Source organism: Sceloporus undulatus, chromosome 2 (assembly GCF_019175285.1).
Source record: "Sceloporus undulatus isolate JIND9_A2432 ecotype Alabama chromosome 2, SceUnd_v1.1, whole genome shotgun sequence".
Lineage (NCBI taxonomy): Eukaryota > Metazoa > Chordata > Lepidosauria > Squamata > Phrynosomatidae > Sceloporus > Sceloporus undulatus.
This window is the reverse complement of record NC_056523.1, coordinates 72,101,485-72,127,069: the sequence shown is the minus strand read 5'-3', so window position 1 is coordinate 72,127,069 and position 25,585 is coordinate 72,101,485. Positions and strand designations below refer to the sequence as shown.

Genomic DNA, 25,585 nt, shown 5'->3' with positions numbered 1-25,585 from the left:
AAAAGTTTAAAATGTATAAAGTTCTATGCAAAATATAAAGAGAAAATTCTATTTTAAGCAACTATCATGATATTCAGAGATTCTTCTTTCAGTGATAGCATGTGACTGTTGTGATTTAGAGCAAGCAACAATGGAATGTAGTGGTGATGAGTTTCAGGTGCAAATAGAAAGTTGAAATATGTCATTATTGGTCATAGCTGACCTTCTTTACAGTCCCATTTGGGAGAAATTCACCTCATTATAGAAACATGGTCCACTTTCAGTATCAAAATGAACTAGCTGTCACATTAAATGTCTATAGAGGATGTGCTGGGACAAGACCAGTTAGTACAGAGAAGTTATGGTGAAGAAAAATAACTGATGGCAGAAGGATTACACACATCTTCTCCTGACCCATGCTCCTCAATGGTAATCTATATCATTCTTCTAGTTGTGATTTATACATGCAATGCAGATGTCAGGCCTTAAAGATGCAAAACTGGGCTATTCAGGGAATACGTAGTACTGCCCTGATTCCAGCAGTCCCTGCCACACCATTCAGTGCTGGCAGAAGAATGCTTATCAAGACCACTTAATGTTATAAGAGAATTACCAGAGCTTGGAAACAAACAACATATCACTCAGCACTAGTTATTTGTCAAGGGTAATAAGCACCCATTGATAATGACTATCATAATGCATTACTGATATTTTACTTTCAAGTTTATCTTTATTGATTTCTTTCCCCAGCACCAAAATGACCAAAATTACTCCAGCTTTCACCCCACAGCTCTTCTGTAGCCGGTAGAGAGTGAAGCAAGGAGATTAGAGAAGTATCTGGCTATCTTCCTGTAGACAGACAGAGAATCATTATATCACCCTCTGAGAAATGCTGAGGTCCTTTGGAAGTCTCAAAAGATAATGTTATCATTGTGTGTCTGGCTACAAGAATATAGCCAGAAGCTTCTCTGACTGTCCCCTCCTCCAGCCACAGAATGGTGGGGTGGGGGCTGCAGTGCCTAAATGGTAAATTGTGAGCGGGTATGGTTGGTGTGGAGGTAGAAGAGAATTCAAACCTCTGCAATGAAAAAAAAAAAAAAAACCACATATACACAGGAATAAAGTAGATTTACATTTGTGTATGGCACTATCAGGATGCCAGCCAAAGTGTAACACTGTTGCTTTTTCATAATTTTCAAGCTCTGAGACTGCTCCCCCCCCCACCATGCTTATGAGATAGGGCACCTGTTTCAGCAAGACAGGTTCAAGAGCTGGGTCCAGTTCTTCCCCTACATTTTCCAGGAGAAATGGCTTTCCAAAACGAATTGCATTTTCCAAGGTGCGTAGGAAGTCCCGGTCACTCAGCTTAGACGTGTCTAACCCACTATCTTTCTCCTGAAAGACAGCACAATACAAGCAACCCCAATTAATTCCTAAACATGTCAGGATTTAGAAATTCTATCCCCTTAGCTACAGGAGTTTTCAATACTGCTGCTGCTCTACGTTCTGTGTTACCTTATTGCCTTGTTCTCCTTGAACTTCATCTAACTCCAGAGTTTGTGAAACTCTTTTTAATGTGTTAAAGGTGTTTTTTTTAAATAACATGTTTGATGCTAATTCTTTTTCAACTCCACTCTCTGATATGTCTTCTATATCTGAGCTACTGTCATGTTGAAATTCCCCTTCAGATATGTGAACATCGCTCTCTGCTCTATTATTGCTGTCTGTATGTTTTAATTTGGCTTACTCTGTCCTTAAAATCACTCTCTGTACATTTTAATTTAGCTAGACATTTCCCCCCTACATTGTTGTTTTTTCATTTCTGACTTCCTATCTTGTTCTCTCTCCTTTCCTATAGTGTGCTTTTGTTTGTCATGACAACATGTTGTTGGTTGTTTGATCTCATTCCTTCCTGTATTTCTAATTTTAATGAATTTGTAGGCATTGAATTTCTTGTGTCCTTTGAGTTAACTGATCTGACCTTATAGCCCTTGAATTAATTATATCCAAATTATGGCTTTTTTTTTTTTAAAAAAATGAGCTGTTTGAGAGTTTAGCAACTTATTAAATTCCTGTGCAACTGACTCTTTAATTATGTATTGTAAATTCATAGCAGTCTCATTCATTACTGATGAACACTGAGGCTGAATCTGCTCAATTACATTCAAAACTGTCTGGCTATTTTGAAATGTGCCTCTCAAGAATGACAGAAAAGAAGGCTGAGAATTAGTACAGCGCACCTGCGCCAACTGTGGGCTTGCTATCCACAGTGTGAACTTCCATGGATAGCAAACCCCATTTTTTTTCAATGGGCGTGACATGGTGGCATGAGCAGGAGTGCACACCCATTGAAAGAACGGGACTTAAGGTGCTGTTTTTTGCTATCTGTGAGGGGGGTTCAGAACAGATCCTCCACGGGTGCACTGTACTCTTGACTTTGTTCTCTTTTTATGTAGGGGTTATCAATCAAAACCTGCATTCCAGTCTTTTTAAGCTGTGCCTGCTGCTTAGCAATAGTCAGCATGTTGGCTTGTACTCCCACCTTGAATGTCCATTTTCAAGATGGTGGCCTGAAGTGAGGGTTGGTATTTTCTCCTTTGAATTCTGCACAGGACCTGACCCTTTTAGACACAGGTAACTCTACTTCCTTAGTTTTAGCCTCCTTTTTTTTTTACCATGGTTGCCACTTCATTTTCTTTTTAAAAACAGATGCTTGAGATTTTAGTTTCTTTGAAGGAATTGGTGATATCTGAACTGCTGCTGCTGGTTCTCTGAAAAATTCTCTTTAAGGATTTATCAGCTTTTATCTCATGAGATATGATGATCTGTGGTCATCTGGGCTTGAATTATTAATTTATTGCTGCAGTCCCAATCTGCTGGGGAAAAGTCAGTGATACAGCTTCTCTCACCGCCACCTCAGTACGGATTTTCTTTCTCCCCCCCTATGCTTAAATGCTGCCATGTTTACTTCTTCTTCTGCCAAATCTTTCCTTTTCTTTGGAACGTCTCCCATTAATTTTAATTTATATTTGGTGAAGGGTCAAAAACACATCTAACTGGCTGGTAGGAAATTAAAAACACTGAGGTGAAAGTGTGGGAGTTAACTGTTATTAACTGAAAAGAATTTGGGCTTGGTGACTCCTGCAACATTTGGTGGACTGCAAAGAGTAACCCAACTTTGTGGACAGCTTCTCCATGCCATCTAGAGAATTTTAGTTTTCTTCATTATGACAATCTTTGCACGACCAGAACAAAACTGGAGTTAATGGGAGGATGAACATAACAAATTAAATTCTGAAAGATGTAGATAGCCACAAGTTCATATCTAGAAAATTAATGTCTTTCACTATCCTTATCAAGCTATTGTCTTCCACGGTGAAAAAAAAAACCTTAGAAGCCGTGTTTTTTCTATTTTGTTTTATCCATTTCTTTTTAAGTTAGTTGTTTAATTATCTTTGTTCTCTCAAAAAAAAATAATAATACAAAAGCTTTGATACAATAGAAAATTTTATGAAAAAGAAAATTATTTCATAGCTAAGTATTTTAGACTATTTTGTCTAACTTGCACTGTTCCAGATTTTTTCACAGTATAAGAGAAGGCTTTTCCAACATTCTTTGGATTTGGTGTTTGATTCTCCTGCTATGGTATCTGCTAATTTGTTTATTTCAGCAATTTCTATCATTCTCAGCAGCTAATTGTCTGTTGAAGGTACTTCAGACATTTTCCATTTCTGTGCCAACATCACTCTAGCTGCTGAAATCATGTAAAGATTCTGCTTCCAGTATTTAGTTTGTTCTTTTGATTGGATGCTATCAGTCATATTTAAAAGATACAGTTCAGCTGTGGCTTCAAAATAAATGTCTAAGATACATTGAAGTCAGTTGTGAATTTGTTTCCAAAATTTTTCTATCATTGGGTATGTCTACCACATGTGGAGCCAGCTACCAGAGATTTTTTTTCCATTTCCAACAGACTATAGTTGGATCTTTATATAACAGCCAATCTAGACGGGGTCAGGTGCCATCTTACCTCCATCTTAAAATAGTTTTCCCTAAGATTTTGATGTTTCATAAACTTTTTGGTTTTGTTGTCTGGCTTGATTCCAGTTATCTAAGGGAATTTCTTTATCAAGGTCTCTTGCCCATCTTAGTATATGGTCCTTGATTACATCTTCTTCTAATTTTCTGTCTAGAATTGTTTTATAAAATTTGGTGATTTGTTTAGATTTTTCTTTGATCATTATTTTGTCCATCTCATTTTTTTGAAGATAGAGCCCTGTGTTCTTTTTATCTATCTTGAATCTCTCAAGTAATTGATAATACAGTAGCCAATGCGTTTTACTATCAATGGACTGGATGTCCTTCATATCTTTCAATTCTGGATCTTTAAGCGTTTGTTTATCTTTACGATGTCATCGTACCTTAGCCATAGGTCTGTCATTTTATATTTGCTTAGGAGAGCTTCTTGTGGTGACATCCATCCTGGAATATCTCGATAGAAGACTGCCTTTATTTTCTTCCAAACATTTATTAAGGCCTTTCTTACAATGTGGTGTTCAAATTTTGGCTTTATCATACCATAGGTAAGCGTTCCATCCAAACCTTAGACTGAAGCCTTCCAAATCCAACAGTCTTTTATTTTTATTTTTATGTTTTGTCCATTCTTGTATCCAGACTAAAACACAAGTCTGAAAATAAGATTCTAGGTCTGGTAGAGCGCAACATCTTTTTCCCCCCCAAGTCCAACAAAGTCTCCATCCTTCCCCTGGGTTTTTTTTACCTTCCCAAATGAATTTTTAAGCTCTTTACTCCACACTGTAAAGGGTTAGGTGTTATGTATGATGGGCAAATTGGTAAATAAAAATATAAAATTTGGAAGGCCTGACATTTTGATTATAGACAACCTGCCATAAAATGACAGTTTTAATTTAGTCCATTTTGCTGGATCCATTTTAATTTCCTTCCAGGTTTTTCATAGTTGTGTTTAAACAGTTCTGTGTTCCTCCGTAAAAGGTATATACCTAAATATTTGGCTTTTTTACTACGTTACAATGGGTTTTTTTCCGACAGAGGATTTTGTTCGTTAGTTGACATATTTTTAGTAATAAATATTGATTTTGTTTTATTTAGTTTAAATCCAGCTATTTTTCCAAATTTGTCTAGAATGTCCATTATTGTATTTATGCTTTCTACTGGGTTCTCTAAAAAGAGTATTACATTGTCAGCATATGCTCTCAGTTTAAATTCTGAGCCTTTTATTTTAGTTCCTTTAATCAATTGTTCTTGATGGATTTTATTAAGAAGTGGTTCCAAGACTTATGAAAAGTAATGGTGAGAGAGGGCAGCCTTGTCTAACACCTCTTGATATGATGAATTCTTTTGTTCTTTCACCATTCATTATTAATCTAGCCTTTTGTTCTGTATATATATATTTTTAATCCATCCAATGAGCTTTTCACCAAATTGCAGTTTTTTAAAGACCAGAAACATAGACCAAACAGATGGGCCAAAAGTGGCATGCTGTCGCCGATACTAGAATTCAGGAGCCCCCAGTAACCGCATGCTCCCGAACCCTAGTGTGTAATGGCAGCGACATCATGGCGGAGTCCCGTCCATACAGGCGGCACCATGGTGACATAAACAACATGCAGCGTACAGATGTCGCTGTACATCGCTTACATCACTGGTGCGCCAATGATGCATTCGTGATGTGCACTGGGTGCCTTAAAAAGTACCCATTTTTTCCGGGTTCTTTTTAATGTGGAGGGATGCTGCACTCTTTGGCTGCTGCAGTGTTCCTCCGGAAGAAAAACAAACGCCTCCAGCCCTCCCTTTCGGTGAGGTATGTCCCAGTTGACTGAGTCGAAAACTTTCTCCGTGTCTATTAGAAATAGTCCAGGCTTTCTGTCATTATTTTTTTCATAATATTCTATAACATCTAAGGCTATTCTGACGTTTTCTCTCATTTGTCTATTTGGCAGAAAGTCTGCCTGATCCTCATGCATGTTACTATTCAAGATTTCTTTTAATCTGGCTGTTAAAATGGTTGCATAGATTTTATAATCTAAATTCAAGAGATTGGTCTATAGTTCTCTATTTTTTAATTTATGTTTTTTAGTCTTTCTTTTCTTTTGTTATGAGAAAAATGTCAGCCTGCTTCCATGAATCTGGTATTCCATCTTTCTGGATATTATTAAACACTTCTTTCAGAGGATTTACTAAAATGGTCTCCAACTTTTTATAATAATCAGCTGTATAGTCATCTTGGCCAGGCGATTTATCCAATTTTAAATTTTGAATGCAAGCTATCTCTTGAGCGGTGATGTCCTGGTTTAGTTTGTTTCTGTCATCTGGATTTAGGGTCATATAGTCTAAGTTGTCCATAAAAGAAGCTATTGGTATTTCCTCTATAGTGGAGTTTACTTATTTTTTTATAGATTCTCAAGAAGAATTTATAGAATTTGTTTTGAATGTCTTTTTGAGTTGTAGCTGTTCCTTCGTCATCTACTATCTCAGTTATTAACTTTTTTCCTTCTCTTTCTTAATTTTGAAATTATGATTTGTAAACTGGGAATTTTAGGTATGAGATGTAAATACAAGCCTTCATAGGAATAGACCTTTAACATCAGAGGAACCAAAAATCCCTGGTTTGAAGCGAATGTGGTCAATAATTTTTCAGAAGGAAAAATGTTTACCAAGTTTTTTATCCATTTGTTAGCTTGTCCTTGAGGGTCTATGAATAGAGTCCAACGCTGAGAGAACTGTGTTATCATTCCATTCTCCACAGATAAGGTATCATTGGGCAGACCTGCTATCTGTATAAGAAGAAAAAGCATTTTTTGTTTTCACAACAAATGCAAATTTATGTTTACCTCTGGCATAAACAAACAAAACAAAACCGCCTCAGGAGAACACATTTTTTAAATCAAGAAGAGTTATTTCCTATCAGTCAACCAATTTGCACATCTCTTCATTTTGCATACAGTAATTCATATTACTCCTGCTTACTCCTAGGAAGACAAAGAGCTACTGTATATATGACATTTTGCAATCTATTATATGGTTAGCCTTTCATTCACAACAACCAGTCTCATGCATGTCTATAATTGACATAGGAGCAGGGCAACAAGGACATGTCTGTAAAGTTTTTATAAACTGGGCTGGCCTTTTTCAATGCATCTAAATCTGACAACATCTAAGGACATGGTACTGATGGCACTGGTTCTGATAAATAACAGAAACCAGTACAGGCTTCCTAGTTTCAGTTGTTTCAGTAGATAGGTATCTCACAAAGGAAAAGCTGCAAGGGGCAAGAACTTCTCTTCAGGGATATTTTATATGCTCATGATTGTGTGGAAACATTGCCATCTCACTACATCTCTGAGTTGTTTGAATGTGGGATCTGGGTTCAAAATGAATTCCAAAACATGACTTTACAACAGGGGTGGTGACCTTTTTTGCTTACCAGATGCTTTGGACTATAACCATTATAATCCATTGCTTTTCTGGGAATCAAATTCCAAAAAATATGGGAAGGCCAAAGGTTCTTCACCCTTCTTAGCTGCCTTAAATCCCAGTTGGGAGAAAGGTAGGATATAAAACCAATTAATTAATTAATTAATTAATTAATTAAAATAGTTCTGTCTCCAATGATTCAGTCTTAAACTGCTCTAAGCAGCATTTATTAGGGATTTTTCTCTGTAACATAAATTGACTTGGATCTATTCTATTAAAGCAGAATTTAGAGCAACCCAAGATTTTTAGAAACTCTGTGAGGTCCTCTCCAAAAAAAATAAATAAAAATAAATCATTCACTGGAATGCATGTACCTCTTTTATTTTTATTTTTTAAAGTACAGCTAATCAAGACATACAGAGGCACCACAAAACTGTTCAGCATGCACTCTTAATATTACCTGCCACGATCGGATTTTCACCGGGTCTCCAAGTGTGGCTATCAGATTTGGTTCTTTGGTATGTGGAACATTATATGTGTCCAGCTGACTTATCCATTCCTCACAAAGCGCTGTGCGGTAGTGACCCTGTGAAGGAAAATGTGTTTCATTTCTTACAGTAAGACAGTACTGTTTTAATTTCAATAAAAACCTCTCCTAAATATTTACATTCAACTCCACCTCTATGCCTGAGTGATATCAAATTGCTGGAGACTGTGATGACTTACGAAATACTGGAAAAGTTAGTATTGTGAATTTAGCATGTACATCTCAAACATGTGGAAGCTGAAAACAATGGGAGAAAGGGCTTGATAGAAGACACACATCCCCACCTCATATTCTGCATTTCTTACGAAAACTGAAAGTCAAAAGATGAGTTCTGCACAACTATATCAAACAAGACTGGATTTCCATTCACCTCCTGATGTATTCCAAAAAACCCTTCCTGTCTGCTTGTTCTAAGATACTCCAGATCTTGTCAGGGTGTTGTGAAATCAATGAGGCTACTATAAATCAAATTAGCCTTTTTCATCTTTTGGATGTCAAAGCAAGCCACCACTTCAGGATACTTTTCTTTTCAGTGTGTTAGGTCATAAATCTCTACCTAACCCATCCTGCAAAAAACTGTAGTACATATTTATTATTTTATTGTTATTGATTCTGTTTCTATTTTCCGTTCATTGCACCATGTTGAAAATGTTTTCCATGTTCTATTATACATGCCTTGGGTCAATTTATGTCTGGATGCCATTACTGTCTTAATGACCTCATTCGAATAGCCACATAGTTATAATCTGTCCCTCTCAAGACCCATTGTCATGGCCTGTCCTGGAGCTGATGAGGAGAGAGGGACTTTGAGTCTGATGCAGAGATAGACTTGGGCGCATATCAGGAGGCTCAGAGGAGTACCCTGGGATGGGGGATTCCCCTGCAGCGTCAGAGAACAAGCAGGACTTGGAGGAGGAGGAAGAGACAGAGATTACTATGCCCATCTCAGGGCTTGCTGAGAGATGACATTCCAAGGAATTCCTGAGACATAATTTTTTGTGGGTTTTTCAGGCTATGAGGCTACGTTCTAGAAGAATGTATTCCTGATGTTTCGCTTGCATCTGTGGTTGGCATCTTCAGAGAATGGTGGCATGGAGGTGTGTGAGGTATGACTGAGAAACCTAAGAAACGTCTTGTGCATTGGTGACATTGAAACATATAAATATATCTCCTATCCTCAAGTTTTCTTTTGTTTGTAATGTCTCCATTTTGAATCTGAAGTACCTCATGAAACTATTGAGGTACTTCAGATCCAAAACTGGACGATAAGTACTGCTTTTTTTTGGGACACAATAAAGAAAATAGAGTAAAATCCACTTTCTCTGTGTTCCATTGGTTACTTCTTCTATTGCACCTATGTTTAGTAGATGTTGTATTTCATTTCTTATTATCTGCCGTTTTTCTGGTCTTCTTGGTACTGGTGAGGAGAGGAATCTGCCATTTGGTCTGTTCTTGAAAGTTATTTTGTACCCTGATATTACCACCTGAAGTACCTATTTGTCTGCAGTTATCTCTTTCTTCAAGTGACCAAACTGCAGTAATCTTCTCCCCACCAGTATGCTCCTCTGGTCAATACTGTGATCTGCCTCTTTTTGCAGAGGCTGATCCTCTTCCTCTACCTTGACCTTGATTGTTTGTGAAGGACTGTTTTCCATATCCAAACCTTTGTCTATTCCACTGTTGTCTATATCCTCGGAAATCTGTCTGTCTTGATGTTCCTCTATTACAAAAGGAATTATTATTGCTGTACTTTGAGCTGTAAAATTATCTGTCAGTACGTTTTCTTTCTAATGTGGGCATTACATGTTTCTTTTCTTCTCCACGAACACTTTGTCTAAGATCTGTTCTCTGAAAAGAAGACCTCCTGTATAGGGTACGAAGGCCAAATTATTTCTGGATTTCTGGACCGCTCCCCAATGCCATAACCATAGGGATCTTCTACCAAATGTAACTGCATTTATGCTTCTGGCAGCAAATGCCATGGCATCGTACCTTGCATCTACCACATACTATAAAGCTTTCCTTAATTTATCTAGTGCTCTATGCAATGATGTAACATTTAATTCCTGTGATTCCTCCATTTCCTGTATCCACAACAGAGCAGCTCTGGAAAAAAATGATAATATAATTGATGCCACCTCTCATAGTATCAAGGTGAGATAGCTCCTGATACCAAAGCTGCAACAGGACCAGCCACTAGGGGCATTTTTAATAAATTCAATACAGACTTCTCTAATAAATAAAATTTCTGAATGTATCCTATACATTTTCTTGTGTATAGTGGTATTTTCCATTTGGATTCGACCAACTCCCGAAACATCTCTGGCACTGGAATCTCTTTTCCATTATCTACAGTACTTGTTTTCTCAATACTGATGTTATTTTGACATCTTTATTGTCACATTCAATTGTGTAATTTTGTCTTCTAGCCTAGCATTTGAAGTACAGTTGCCTCTTGAAACTTGAAGGGGATCTGTTCCAGAACCCCCCCCCCCACCCACAATTTCACTAATTTTCTTTTTTCCCCCTTAGGTGTTGCCTCATCGGATCTAGACCTGAGCTTCCACCTGGTGTCTGAAACAGTAAGGGTTTTTTAAAAAAATCTTTTAAGGTAGTGTCCTCGGAGTCACTTTCAACAGAGGACAGGAATTTTTTTTTTTGAAGTACTACTTTTCTTTGCTGATCAGATATCTGCTGTGTAATGGTCACCTGCCTACCTGACTCCATTAAATTTTCTCTCTCACCTGCTTCCATAATCGGGTTATTCATTTTTCTATTTGTCTTCTCCCATCTCCTGTACTGCCTTTTTTAATGGAGAAATCTAAAAACATATCGAGTTGACAGGGCAGGAAAAAATAAACTGATGGTGAAGGGAAGCCATGGCAGTTAAACTGAAGAAAAAAGAACATTAGGCTTCTGCCTTATTGGTTGGTGCATGGGGATAAACCCGTAAGTGGTGGATTGCACCACTTGCCATCCTGAGAATGACCTAACATCACAGTAGACAGAAAGAATTTGATTCAGATATAGACATTTTCCTCTGAGTGTCATAACTCATTAGCAGACCTAAAGATCAGGTATTTTGGGGGGAAATGTTTCTCTTGCTTACCGTGAAAGGGCCCAGATATGCAATGAAGCCAGCTGAAACTAGCACATCTCCTGCAATGTTGTTGATCATATAATCTAGGTTCTGGACAGTTTCCTGCCAGCGCACCCTTTCATCAGCAAGGCCATTAATTAACTTTGAGAAAAGAAAAACATACAAACATTGTCATTCACCTTCTTTGTTAGGGGAGCCTCCACTATGTCCCATCAGAAAATCCCAGAGAACAATGACTGGGACCTTCCCCCTAAAATTCAAAGAATTATAGAAAATGAAAGTAGCAGCCAGAATTGTGATTGGGGTGAAAAGATTACTGCAAATTAGGGTCAGTCAAATGTTTTCTGACATACAATGCTGTTCCTACTTTGTGTGGGACACTCTTGTTTATTTAATTTATACCTGCCTTTCTCCCAAGATGGGATCCAAGGTAGCTTACAAAAATATAAAATAATATTACATCAAAAATCCTACTCTACAAAAGTGCTAATGTTATTCAAACCAAACAATTAAAACATATTTAAAATAAGTTACTATTTAAAAAGTTAAAAATTAAAATAAATTATAGCACACCACTTCACACATTCTACAGTTAACACAATCCACATTTCAAAGGCCTGCCTAAACACAAAGGTGTTCACCTGTCTGCAGAAAAAGAGCAGGGAGGGGGCGAACCAGACGTCTTATGGGAGGGTGTTTCACAGCCTGGGTGCAACCACAGAAAAGGCCACTGTAACATTCTGATATTCCACCTTGACTAAAGGTCACAGAATGCACACGCCTGCTTGAAAAAGTATGTGTGTAATCCCAGGCAGTTTCTGGCTGAGTGCAAACAGCAGATATCTTCCTCCCATATTTCTAGCAAGTACAGTGGAAATTTTGGGGGGAGGGAAATGGTTATTCTGTTCTCTGGGTTGTAGCTGGATACTGCCTGGGTGTCGTGCATTCTGCTTTGGCTGCTAAAAGGCTGAGAGAGTGGACAACTGCACTTTGCAGCAGGCTTGTGTGGTTAGGGTCCTGGTGGTGCAGTGGTCAAATGACTGTACTGCAACCACACCACTCATAACCTCAAGGTTGTGAGTTCAATAACAGCCAGGGGCTCAGCGTTGACTCAGCCTTACATCCTTTTGAGGTTGCTAAAATTAGTACCCAGCTTGTTGGGAGCAATTGACTTACACATTGTAAAACTGCTTGGGGAGTGCTTAAGTTCACTGATAAGCGGTATAGAAATGTACTTGTTATTGCTATTGAGGGAATACTGCATTACGAGCTACTGGATAGTATCTTGTGCAACAGATTTAAAAGGATATACATGCATGCAATCCTAGGTTTTGAGTGTGGATGTCACCAAGATTCCAGCCATATTTTGTTGGGTGGAAAACATATGCAAAATTATTCTTTTTCCAAATACAGTTTTCAAAGCACACCTTGAGACTTACCCAAACCCAGTAACAACTGGATTTGCAACTAGATGAAAAGCCAAAAGACTACTTGAATGAGGGTTTGCAGCACCTTTGAGACTAACTGCAAAAGAAGTTTTAGCATGAATTTTTGTAGACATGGGTCCAAAACACACTGCAGAAATAATCCAGTTTGAGACTGCTTTATCTGCCCTGGCTCAACACTAGGGAATTCTGGAAACTGTAGTTTTGTGAGACATTTAGCCTCCTCTGTCAGAGAGCTCTTGATTATAATAAACTATAATTTCCAGAATTCCCTAGCATTGAGCCAGTACAGTTAAAGTGGTCTCAAACTGCATTATTTCTGCTGTGTTTTGGACCTTGGTCTGCTTCCTCAGATGCATGGAGTGAATTGCATGCATCTGAGGAAGTAAAAAAAGGCCCGTTAGAAATGGGCGTAATAGTATGGACTGGGTCCATACTAGGGTTAGAAAGGGGCGTCACTTCTTGATGCTCCTAAACCTAGTACGGATCGAGTCTGTACAAAATGGCGGCGCCCGTTCCACACGGGGGCCGCCATAACTACGTCACCACTGCGCCGCCTCCAAATGAGGAGGCATGGTTGTGACGTCGTCGTGCCGCGAGAGGGCGCCGAGCGCCCTTTCTGCAGCGTGAGCTCCGAAACGGAGCTCCTTCTGTGGTTTGCGTTGCTGGCGCAGGCTTTAGACAGCTGTGCCAGGGACGCAAGGGAGAAAGGGGCCGAGCAGCCCCTTTCTGCTCCTCCTTGCCGCCATTGGGTGTCCTTGGGGCATGAAGCCCCAAGGACACCCATTTCCAGGCCACGGGGAAGCGGCCTTTTGCCGCTTCCCCGCAGCCTGGAAAGCGGCAGATCGGGGCCTCGGAGGCTGCTGTTCTGGCAGCTGAGGCCCCGATCTGGTGGGGAAAGGGCCAGTTACAGGCCACCCCAAAGGGGCAGTCTGTAACGCACCTAAGTCTGCAAAAGCTTATGTTACAACTTCTTTCACATAGTTGGTCTCAAAGGTGCTGCAAGATCCCTTTGCATACTACTATCCCCAGACTAATATGGCTGAACGAATCAGCATTGCAACTTGGCTCTCTCACTGACCTTGTCAGCCCGATTCAGTCTCTGTTCACACTGTTCACACTTCATTTCCAGCTCCTCTTTTGTGGCTAGGGTGCCTCTGTATTTGGCTTGAAGATGAGCAATCCCCTCCTCCACATCTCGTAGACGTTCCTTAGCCTCATCAAGGATCCTTTGTGTGGCTTGTAGGTCTTCTTCAGCCTCTCTCAGGGCTTGCTAGGGAAAGACAAATACTTGTGAAGTCCAAAGACCTCTGTAGTGATAAGCAAAGAGCTGCTTTTCTTTGGAAGTCTCTGTTTATTTTAAATTGTGTATATGAGACCCCTATGAAGGGAAAAGCATTGTTATAGTTCTTACTCGTTTTGGCTCCACAGCTTTTGCCACAAAGTGGTACTTATGCATGGCTCTGACCCACTGGCAGATGGATGTGCAGGCTTTAGACACTTTGGCGATGGCTGATGGCTGAAATTCTTCACTGTCAATATATGGCTGGATTAATTTAATGACAGCATCCGCAATGTTATCCTGAAATGGGTTGAAGAGATTGGAAGAATAAAGCCCTGAAAACTCTAGAAAGTCAGCTGTGAAAACAAAGTCCTATAGCAAATATTTATCAGTGCAGCATCAATGAAAACATCACTTCCCTTGTACTTACCACACACTGCTCTCTAGTTACTATGAAGCCAGTGTGAAGCTTCTAGACTCCACTAAAATGACTTATGAACACAAGGCAACGGATGTGATATCTGGGCAATCAAGATTCTAACATAGGAATGGACAAATCACTGTCCATCCATGCTATGTTTGTGACCCCAGGCTCTTCTCAGACCACCCATTTCCTGGCAAACAAGGATGAATTCCCTCCTCTTGAAGCCTCTGAGTATAGCAATTCACATTTTACAATATAATTTCCCCCAAACCAGATGTGAATGTCTGTCTACCTTCCTCTTAGACTGAGAGTGTGTCTTACCAAAGGTCACACACACGGGATTTGAACCCTTCCATCCTGGAGCTGTAGTTCAATGTTAAAACTACTACACCACAGTATCTTTCCTGTACAACTTCTGGCTTCTACCAAATTGTTCTGGAAATAACCCTAAACATTCTTCCCACCTGATCCCAACATTGGGAAAAGGTGGGGTTCAATAGCAGACAACTTGAACTCAATGCCCCCCCTCCGCTCTTCCAGCAGCACTGAGTAGTTGGGGGGTACTTACATGCTTTTCACTTTCTCTCCTGGTCAAGGAAAGCAGCTGAGGTAAATATGCTACATGGAGTAAAACTACTGGATGAAGAAGATAACTCACTTTCAGCAGAGGATCCTCTTGCTAAAAGGTACTCTCTATGTGTGCATGTCTGTTTTGCTCTGTATAGTGTTACTGGGTGCAGTATCTTTATATCTCCATATTTAATCTTAACAAAGCCATGCTGCTACATTAAATTGAGAAAGTATATATATAAAAGCTGCATTTGTTAAATCACTGCTGAAGAGGTAGAAAATTCAGCAAGAGTTGTCCTTATGGAAACTGCTGCTGCCATGAGGAAATATCTACCCTCCGGAGGACTCCCCACCCCCCAAGATTTCCCAAGAAAGCTTGATGTGGCCTTTCTGCAAGCCAACAGAAAGTTCTGAATGGTGTTGTTTTTATGTGCCTTCATGTTATTTCTGACTTACCACAACCTTATGGTGAACCTATCATGGGGTTTTCTTATCAAGATTTTATTCAGGGGAGTTTTACCATTGCTTTCCTCTGAGGCTGAGAGAGTCTGATTTGACCAAGATCATCCAGTGAGTTTCCACAGCAGAGCAGGGGTTCTGATCCTAGTCTCCTAGACCCCAGTCCACAAAGAATTCACAAGAAGTACTGTGTGTGTGTCAAATTTTTGAAACAAGTTCTTTTTATTCTTGAAAGGCAAATTGTGATGCTGGATAGATGTTAAATGGGGAGGAGGGAGATGGGGGGAGAAGAAGAAGATAGCCACCACTATGACCATTACCTTATCATATTTAAATAGGCTTTCAAGAAATCTCCCTGGGTCCTGAAGAAGGCCTTTGCCAGGTTCCCAATAATCATCTATCTTAGAGCCTAGCTTCTCTCCTGCCACTTTCTTGGGTTTAACTCCCTTCATAATGCAGACCGCTTCAATAACCATTTTAACTCCAACTGGAGGACGCTGCATCGCTCGTACCTAATTGAAAATATGGGGGAAAGAAGAAAATCATTAGGTCAGAAAAGTGTCTTATCTGCTATACAGAATTCTGTTATGGGCTACAGTATTAAGACATGAAATTAGAATCGTAGATTTGGAAGAGACCACAAGGGCCATCTAGTCCAACCCCCTGCCGTGCAGGAAATCTCAATCAAAGCATCCGCGACAGATGGCCATCTATCTTCTGCTTAAAGACCTCCAAAGAAGGAGACTCCACCACACTCCGAGGGAGTGTGTTCCACTGTCGAACAGTCCTTACTGTCAGGAAGTTCCTCCTAATGTTGTGGTGGAATCTCTTTTCCTGCAGCTTGCATCCATTGTTCCGGGTCCTGTTCTCTGGAGCAGCAGAAAACAAGCTTTCTCCCTCCTCAATTATGACATCCGTCAAATATTTAAACAGGGCTATCATATCACCTCTTAACCATCTCCTCTCCAGGCTAAACATCCCAGCTCCCTAAGTCGTTCCTCATAGGACATAGTTTCCAGATCCTTCACCATTTTAGTCACCCTCCCTTGGACATGCTTCAGTTTCACAATATCCTTTTTGAATTGTGGTGCCCAGAACTGGACACAATATTCCTGGTGAGGCCTGACCAAAGCAGAATATAGTGGCACTATTACTTCTCTTGATCTAGACACTATACTTTTATTGATGCAGCCTAAAATTGCAATGGCCTTTTTAGTTGCCGCATCACACTGTTGATTCATGTTCAACTTGTAATCTATTTGGACTCCTAGATCTCTTTCACATGTATCTCATTCAGCCAGGTGTCCGCCATCCTATATCTGTGCATTTCATTTTTCCGCCCTAAGTGCAGTACCTTACATTTATCTGTGTTGAATTTCATTTTGTTAGCTTTGACCCAGCTTTCTAGTTTATTCAAGTCATTTTGAATTGTGATCCTGTCCTCTGGAGTATTAGCTATTCCTCCTAATTTGGTGTCATCTGCAAATTTGATAAGTGTGCCCCCAATTCTGCCATCCAAGTCATTGATAAGAATGTTGAATAGCACTGGGCCCAGGACAGCGCCCTGTGGGACCCCACTGGTCATTTCTTTCCAGGATGAAAAGGAGCCATTGTTGAGCACCCTTTGGGTTCGGCCAGTCAACCAATTAAAAATCCATATAACAGTTACCTTGTCTAGCCCACATTTTACAAGCTTGTTTGCAAGAATGTCATGGGAAACCTTGTCAAAGGCCTTACTGAAATCAAGATATACTATATCCACAGCATTCCCTTCATCTACCAAGCTGGTAATTTTTATCAAAGAAAGAGATAAGACTAGTCTGGCATGACTTGTTTCTCTGAAAACCATGTTGACTTTTTGTGATTATGGAATTGCCATTTACACAGACTCTCTGTCTAATGATCTGCTCTAGAATCGTTCATGGTATTGATGTCAGACTAACTGGATGATAATTGTTGGGATTCTCTTTTTCCCCCTTTTTGAAGATATGGACAATGTTTGCCCTCCTCCAGTCTGCTGGGACTTCTCCTCTTCTCCAGGAGTTCTCAAAGATTATTGCCAATGGCTCCAATATTACATTTACCAGTTCTTTTAATACCCTTGGATGTAGCTCATCTGGTCCTGGAGACTTAAATTCATTTAAATTAACCAGATATTCCTGTACTATCTCTTTAATTTTCTGTGCTGAAATTCCCCTGTTCTGTCCTCTGCTCCACTATCCTCAGCTTGAGCACCCTTTTTCTTTTCTGAGAACACTGAGGCAAAGAAGGTGTTGAGTAATTCTGCCTTTTCTCTGTCTTCTGTTAGCATTTTGTCATCTTCTCCACGTAGTGGCCCTACCATTTCCTCTTTCTTCCTTTTGCTGCAGATATATCCAAAAAAGCCCTTTTTATTGTTTTTAACCTCTCTAGCAAGCCTGAGTTCATTCTGCGCTTTAGCTTTTCTGACTTTACCCCTACACAGGCTCGCTATTTGTTTGAATTCCCCTTTGGTGATTTCCCCCTTTTTCCATTTCTTATACATGTTCCATTTAAAACTTAGCTCAGTTGAAAGTTCCTTAGTCATTCATCCTGGTTTCTTGAGACAGCTCCCATTTTTCTTTCCTCAAGATTAAACAAGATTAAAACACATCACCTCTGCACAGAACTTAGAATATGTTCTTTGGTACAATATCAGATTAGCTGTGTTTATCAGAATAAAAACTGACACTCATGATGATGATGTTGTATTTGCATAGCACCATTTAGGAACAGGACAATTTGCAAAAGAGGAGATGGTAGGTCTCTGTCCCAAGGGGCTTACAATCTAGAAAAAATACAAGGAGCAGAAATGAAAGCAGTAATAAGAGAAAGAATGTACAGTTGTTTTAAAGACTCATACATGGTTTGCTTGCTGACAAAAAATGGTAAGTGCTGAAACTGAAAAGAGATGGCACCAGGAAAAGGGCAGTTCCAGATACAAGGACAGCATCAAAAAAGGTGGAATAATTTCAAAGAACTCCTCTTTGAGTGTCTGATGGTGGTACAGCAGAATGAGTAGAGGTCACAGGCAGGGATAGGGTATAAAAGCAGAGAGAGAGAGAAAGAGAGAGTACATAATAAACTGAGCCAGTGTGGCATAGTGGTTTGAATGTTGGGACTATCATTCTGGAGACCAGGGCTTGATTACCAGCTTGGCCATGAAACACACTGGGTGACCTTGGACAAGTCACATGCTCTTGGCAAACCACCTCTGAACAAATATTGCCAAGAAAACCCCAGAATAGGTTTGCCTTAGGGTCTCCATAAGTTGAAAACAACTTGAAGGCACACAACAACAAAAGTGAGAAGTCTATGCTCCATCCAGGAGCAGAGAGATCATCAGTGTTGGGATATGAAGAGCAGTATCACCCTGACCCATGAGGCAACTGCTTGGCCTTGTGCTCTCTATTTCATGGGAAGAGAATCTTTAGCTGTCCTAATTAAATGTGTCTGTCTCTTCAAGTTTGAAATGATGCTTCCTCAGATTTTATTTAAACATGCATAAAGTGGCCAGAGGCAAAGAATAACAAAGCTTCCTGCATGTTTCAGCTAAACAAGAAAAAGAATTTCAGAACTTAAAACTTCCATTTTTTTTAGCCAGGCTTTGTTGCTATAGCTTTAACTTTCTTGCCAGGAAAATTAGCAGGTGATAACATTTAACTCCATACTGTGAAAAGCTGTCCCTGCTTATTTCTATAAATCAGCCACAAGAGCACTATATGCCAGACTGTTTTTCCTCGCTTATCAGCTTGCTACTGAAGAAGAAGAAACAAGTGGTTTCCTGAACTTCAGATGAAAGGCAGGTGGAAGTGGGCTACAGGTGCATAAAAAGTTCTTGAGAATCTTGGATGCTGTTTTTGAAGGGAGTGGGGAAACATGTCTAAACTTCATTGTTAAAGAAGAAAGTTGCAAAGGTAAGAAGCTACTTGCTATTGTGGCATGTTAAGTGTAAACTGAAAAGCAAAGCAAGTTCTTATATACATAGGATTCTTCCAATGTGGTCATGGAGTGCTGGTGAAAAACTGATGGATACCTTGCTTCCATAACAATACCACAGGTAGATAAAATGCATACACTTCTCCATTCCAATAAACAATTTTCTTTTACTTCTCTCAGGTGAGAGAAGCAGCATAAACATGTTTGCCCGGAGACATTCCAGACAATTTCTTCTTGATACAGTTGACAGAGGAGCTGAGTTTGTGGAGATCCTGAAGACTATCTATCCCAAGGCAGGCTGCCTTCACCAGGAGGACTTTGACTGGCTCTTTGACTGTCCCCAAACAGAGCAGTTTCTTGAGTGGTTTTGCAACACAGTGGGTGAGGAGAACGTATTGGACTCCAATGAACTGGAAAACTATGAGAAACTGGTCATTTCTGGAAAGCCTGTTCTTGAAGGGGAAGCGTTGGAGGAGGTGTTGAAGATCTACCCCCAATCCTCGGAGCTAAAGGGTGCTCCACAAGAGAATGAAGCCATGTCCCTTGAAACTCTCAAACAAGAGATGCAGTCACTGAAGAGCCAACGTACCTGTTGCATAAAGCGGCACAACAAGCTTCAGGCTTGTTTAGGCAGCTTGAAGCAAGAGATCTGTTGTTCAATAAAGAAGAAAGAGAAAGGTATCAAAGAGCTGGAAAAGACACATCTAAAGCTGGAGTTAGAGAATTATCAGAGCAATGATGTTCTCAGCCAGGTCTGTAAGACAGCAAAGGAGCTGTTTCAGTGGCACACAGACCCTGGAAATGAGCGAATGAGAACATCCATGGCTACAGCAGACCTGAGACATTACCTAGAATCAGAAGAAACAACCACAAAAGCATTTTCAGGATACCTTTCAAAGATTATGCCAAGTATTATTCATGATATGGAGGCTAATAAAATTGTTCTGGTAAAGAAGCAGCAGGGAAGCACCTGGGAAGACCTGGATACAGATACTATAGCAAGACTAGCTCAGGGAGGGCTATTACAAGACATGAGCATAACCAGTAAGGAAGAGCCTGAAGATCATACAATAACCATGAGCATAACCATTAAGGAAGAGCCTGAAGATCATACAATAACCAAGAGCATAACCATTAAGGAAGAGCCTGAAGATCACACAATAACCACAAGTGTGCTAAAAAGCCATGTACTTGCTGAAGGACAGCTGGCTAGAAAAAATGAAGCAAAGTTTAGTCAGAAAGCCCTGTCAGAAGAAATGGACAAGCCAAAAACAGAAGGTTTCAGATCTTGGGGCCTAGCTCAGAATAGTTGTCAAGGAGGGCTGAAAGAGACAAAAGTTGATGAAAAGGAGCATTCTGAAGGAAACAACTTGGACACCTATCAGGAAGAATTGGGGCGCATGGAGTTAGCTTACATGCAGAGCCAGATGGCAGTAGTGATGACCTCTGCAAAAGTGAAAGGAATTTCATCCTCTTTGCAATGGGCAGTGAAGGCTTTGAAGACTGTTAAAGAGAAGAAGGTAAGTGACTTCAGTAAACCACACTTGTGGAATAGTCTCCCAAAGACAGAAATGCATTCTGTGACTGTTGCTATAATGATAACAAAGAGCTGAAAGTACAAGGGAAATAGACTCTCACTCATCTGCTCCTGGCAGGCCTGCAGTTCTTTTTTATTTGTTTTTTTTTTACTCAGACTGAATGTGACAAAATTGAGAAATGAGCTGCTGTTTTGGTACAGCTTCCCCCACCCCAACCGTCAGTCCCTGCAATGTATTCCACAACAAGGCCCATGTAGCCCTATTGTACATGAAGGGTGGAAAACTTCCCACAATCTGGGGGCCAATAATTCACCCCCAGGAAATATGTGGGCCTTGAAGTCTCCCCCAGATCCAGTTCTGGTTTCACTTTCTGATTTTTGGTGGCTGAGAAGCTTTCTGCATTGCTTTTAGAACTTAACAACACTCCTGATGGGCTCCAAACGAGCAAAACCAACTGGGAGATTTTTTGTGTGTGAGGGGAATACCAGTGGATGCTTAGTGCTTTGGAAAACAGATAAGAGTCTCAGGTGTTTTACAGACCGCCCAAAAGGTCTGTACAGCAAAAAGTAGGTTCTTCTTGTGGTGCAGTTGTGACGCCGCAAGGTGCCAATGACGCCCTTGCAGTGTCACAACCGCGCCGCGATGTGCGGACGCTAAGCGTCCATCACGTCAAAATGGTGATGCCCATCTGTATAGGGCGCCGCCATTTTGACACTCATTACATGCGAGGGGCAAGGCGCATCAGGAAGTGCCGCCTCTTGCGCGTAACAACAGTGCCCAATAGGGCCCGTCTATAAAGCGCCTCAAAAAACTGATTCAAAGCCAGTTTTACCGATGCTCCTTTACAAACCACATTCTTAACCGTCTTCTATAAGCTGTTGTAGGGGAGAAGACATTTTTATACTTGCCAACAAAACTCACATAAAAGCTGTTGTCTTTTCTTGTCAAGTTCAAACAGATTTTTTCAGTAACTGCAAGGAAACATGGGATTTAATGTCCTTGTCTTTTATAGGTGGAGGAAGACAAAGGAAAACTATGCCTTCACATAGCCAATTGCCAGGAGCAGCTGTGCATCCTCCAAACTGAGGTAGAACAGGCAAAGATGCAACAGCTTGTGCCTCTGCTTCAGGGCAGTGCCCGCCTTCTTCGCTTGCCTATAGTAAGTGGGGAACTTGACTTAGAAACCTTCAGACTTGAACGTCTTGAGCTGATGCAAGAGGAAGCTGCTAGCCAAACGGTGGGCCACCTGAGCCATTTGGAGCTGCTGAGATTTTTGCTAGTGCTGGAGAAGAAGAATCTGCAACAGATGGGGACTTTGTTGAAGGAGATGTTGATGATCCGGAATGGGTTGTTCTCAAAGTTACAGGACTGGCAATCCTGCTTTGAAGATTCGAGGTTCTCCATTAAGCAATGTCCACGAACTCTGATAGACCCCAGTGATTTCACCACATTACGGTAAAGTTTGGGAAGAGGTGAATTATTGCAGTCCCTGACAGTATTTAGAAACCAATACTTTTTTGACTTAAGAAAGAGAGACTTCAAAAAGGAAAATGAGATCGTAGAGTACTAAAACACAAAGAATATTCCAGAGAAGGGAAAATGTGTTAGTATCTTCCTCTACAACTATTATGCAGCACAATTGAATTTAAAAAAAGAAAACAGCTTTACCTGTGCTGAGAATGTAAATGTCTAGTGTTACTAATCAATAGTCCCAACTAATCATCACTAATGTCAGCATAAAATCTGATGTTTTTTATTTATAAATCCAAGGCAGAATTTAAATTTCTTCATAAAGAGATTTTTTAAAAAGTTACTATTCCTAGTGTAGTCCTATAACTACTCCACCCATCACTTATACGTATTCTTAAAGTATATGATTATTTGTTCAGTCCAGGTGTGGGGGAGCTCTGGCCCTGGGTCAAATCTTCCCCTAGACACCAGCATTGGGTAGTTTCTAACCTTTTGAATTTGTTCCCCCCCTCCCCCATCCTTAAGGGATGAACTGCTTTTTCCAAGGCTTAGGGTCAAACTAGAAGTTAAGGGGAATGCATATTACTTATTATTAGCTTGTTTCCCCTTCAGAATGGGATTTCTTTAGAGATGTGTGACTCAGCAACCAGATCTTCTAATCAAGCCTGTTCTTTCAATGACCATTATTTTTTAAAAAAGGTTAAAGGTCTTAATCTAAGTATCTGGGAAAGAAATATGCTATGATGACAAAGAAACATCTTTCACTGTTTGAGAGGGCCTCACTGCAAACAACACATTAAACATATAATCTAGAATGACTCCAAATTATTGGCAGTAAAATATTTGAAGTTAAAATAGGTTGGTATTGTTGGTTCCACTCTTTTGCCTTGCCTATACCTGACCCTTAGAACTTCTCTGAAATGAAAACTGGCCTTCTGAAGGAAAGCAGTTTCCATTCTTCTTTGGAGGGGTTTAAATAGAGGCTGGATGGCCATCTTTTAGGATGCTTTGATTGTATATTCCTGCATGGCAGGGGACTGGACTGGGTGGCCCTTGAGATCTCTTCCAATTCTATGATTCTTGCCTTAGTCACTCATTCTCATCTTTCTCATGCAGGGGCATTATTGGGGAGGTGCAGAAGGTATGGGCCACACCAGGTGACACCCTAATGGGGGTGACACCACGGTTTCCCAAACATCTGCCTTTGGGCAAAAAAGAGGCGTGGCATTTGCCTGCATTCCTTTAAAATGCTGAAGAGATGGTGTGAGTGAAGTGAGGCTCAATGGAAGAAAGGTGAGGTCAGTTTAAGCTATCTTTTAAAAAAAAACCTCACTTTTATCTCCAGATTTTTCAGGAAAATCTGGAACACTCCATAGTGATATCCAGCTGCTCTTTGCACTCACATTCCTCTGTGTTGCCTGGTGCTATTGCTGGTGCAAGTTGCTCCCTTGGAGGTCAGAAGAAGGTGCCCAGTTATCTGATTGATGCTGTATGTCTTGTTTCCGACCTAAGAGGGAGCAACTTGTGCCAGTGGCATCACTGCTCAGTAGCACAGCAGGACACATGTGTTGACAGCTAACCAACATCACTATGGGGTGCAGAGGAGGGGGGAATCTGGGACAACTCTGGGGCTAGAAAACTTCAGGAGAAGTCTGGAGTATTCTGGCCAGTGTAGACAAGCCCTCAGTCTACAAAAGATTATGCTACAAACTTCTCTTAGTTAGTCTCAAAGGTGCTACACTATTCCTTTGCATATCTCATGGATATAGCTGGCAAATCTTCTAATTGATTAATCTGTTTTCATCTCTTTCTTAGGCTGTGGGAGATGTTGGACAAGCACAGTCAAGAGAAGCAACTCTTCCATTCCTATGAGACCCTAGCAAGTCGAGCCTCACGACTGTGGCAGCAACTAAGGATGCTCCAAGTGCAGCTAGCCACACCACTCACCCAGCTTCCTAAACTGGAGTCTGAAAACAAGGTCCTGCACTGCCTGATGTATGGTGACTCCAAACAGCTAATGCTTCATGCACAGGTATGATAGAGTCTTCAACCATCCTGTGTAAATCTTATTTTTTTTTCCACCATATTGCCTCTGCATTTGAATTTACTCTCTAAAACACAAGGGAATGCTATCGGTCCCGCCACACAATAATTCCTGTTTTTTGTGATATCATTATGTTTTGTGTCCTTTGGACACTTGATCATCTGCTGAGTAGTTAACATCCTTCCCTGTGAATTTTCCAAAGGATAAATCTACAAAGATGTATTCTGGTCCTGTTTGTAGCACCATCTGTTTACCCTTTTTCCTTACAGGAACTTTCAGAACCTTTGGAGCAGCTCAGCATCACACATGCCAAACTCTACCAAATGCTAATGGACACCCTGAGTGACTTGAAGGTCAAACGCAAATCCCTACAGAGCCACTTTCAGAAGATTGAACGCAGCCTCTACATGCACTTCTTCAAAAACCCAGACCATCTGAAGGAGCTAGTAGAAGAAGCTGAGAAGCAGACAATGGCATCTTCATATGTGTAGATATACTGTAGTCAATACCAGAACACAGGAGTAGTTGGGTAGGAAACAAGTGTGATGGCTTGCTCCAAGGATACTCATTTTATCATAATTTGAATTGGACAGTAAGGTCTTTGACATTTTCTTAACAGCATAAACTTTCATCTGCTTACATGTCCTTTCTGCAGATTATCACTTGTCTTTTGGATCCTAAGAATTTATGGACCTCAACTATGATGTATTCAAATGTAAACAGCATTAAAGAGTCGGTTTGGGAGATGATACCAGTTACCATATGATGATACTAGGGGAAAGACTTTTAAATCAGTCTCCATTCAAGTTTGGATGACAGGGTGGAGGTAGTGTTGGCTGCACAGACTGAGACACATTGGGTAGAATGAAAGATATAGTTTGCATTTCTAACAGATATAACACACTTGTTTTACATTTTTCTTATGTACTTATTTTTCTGTTTCAACTCCACATCTGACTTTAAAAGTTATAATAAAATAAGAGCATGGATACAAAACATAGTACATTGCTAGTTGTCAAGGCAGTCAAACTACATTTTTCATATAAAATAGGATCAAGGTATATAGGAATTGTAAGAAAGAGCTGTCTGTGATCCATGACAGTCAGGTCTATATGCATGCTTTCAGAATTCTGCAGTAAGGTTTTAGAAGCCCCTTTTAAACTGAATTGATCCATTGCTAAGGATGGGCTCTTTTCTCATACTCTAGCTGTATTTCTACTATGAATGATAGATCACAAATGCTTTAGGGTGGCATGTTGCTGGTACTTGACAACACAAATTACTTCTCAGTGGTATATATGGGAATATGTGTTGA

At 40.2% G+C, this 25,585-nt stretch overlaps 2 protein-coding genes across 5 annotated transcripts in view; one reads left to right on the top strand and one right to left on the bottom strand.

Annotated features, from left to right (window-relative positions):
* The window catches only part of DNAH1 (dynein axonemal heavy chain 1), a 234,667-nt gene that overhangs the window by 25,654 nt on the left and 183,428 nt on the right, over positions 1-25,585 (bottom strand). For all 4 annotated transcript variants that reach the window (XM_042449836.1, XM_042449837.1, XM_042449839.1 and 1 more), the window contains 7 exons: positions 15,582-15,773; positions 13,941-14,108; positions 13,608-13,799; positions 11,091-11,222; positions 7,895-8,020; positions 6,675-6,794; positions 1,225-1,374 (listed from right to left, as the gene is read on the bottom strand). In XM_042449836.1, coding sequence (XP_042305770.1) covers positions 1,225-1,374; positions 6,675-6,794; positions 7,895-8,020; positions 11,091-11,222; positions 13,608-13,799; positions 13,941-14,108; positions 15,582-15,773 — 1,080 coding nt within the window. The remainder of the gene's footprint in view (positions 1-1,224; positions 1,375-6,674; positions 6,795-7,894; positions 8,021-11,090; positions 11,223-13,607; positions 13,800-13,940; positions 14,109-15,581; positions 15,774-25,585) is intronic.
* On the top strand, positions 19,419-25,190 carry LOC121921576 (HAUS augmin-like complex subunit 3). The gene is made up of 5 exons (XM_042449842.1): positions 19,419-20,288; positions 20,376-20,738; positions 21,769-22,211; positions 24,042-24,258; positions 24,540-25,190. The coding sequence occupies exons 1-5, from the start codon at positions 19,419-19,421 to the stop codon at positions 24,759-24,761; spliced, it is 2,115 nt and encodes a 704-aa protein (XP_042305776.1). The 3' UTR covers positions 24,762-25,190.

What these genes read in the sequence shown, in the direction of transcription:
- LOC121921576 (XM_042449842.1), top strand. Translation starts at nt 19,419, where the DNA reads ATGTTTGCCCGGAGACATTCCAGACAATTTCTTCTTGATACAGTTGAC. An exon ending in AGACTGTTAAAGAGAAGAAG is followed by an intron (nt 20,739 to 21,768) that starts GTAAGTGACTTC and finishes TGTCTTTTATAG; the next exon opens with GTGGAGGAAGACAAAGGAAA. An exon ending in AGTGATTTCACCACATTACG is followed by an intron (nt 22,212 to 24,041) that starts GTAAAGTTTGGG and finishes TCTCTTTCTTAG; the next exon opens with GCTGTGGGAGATGTTGGACA.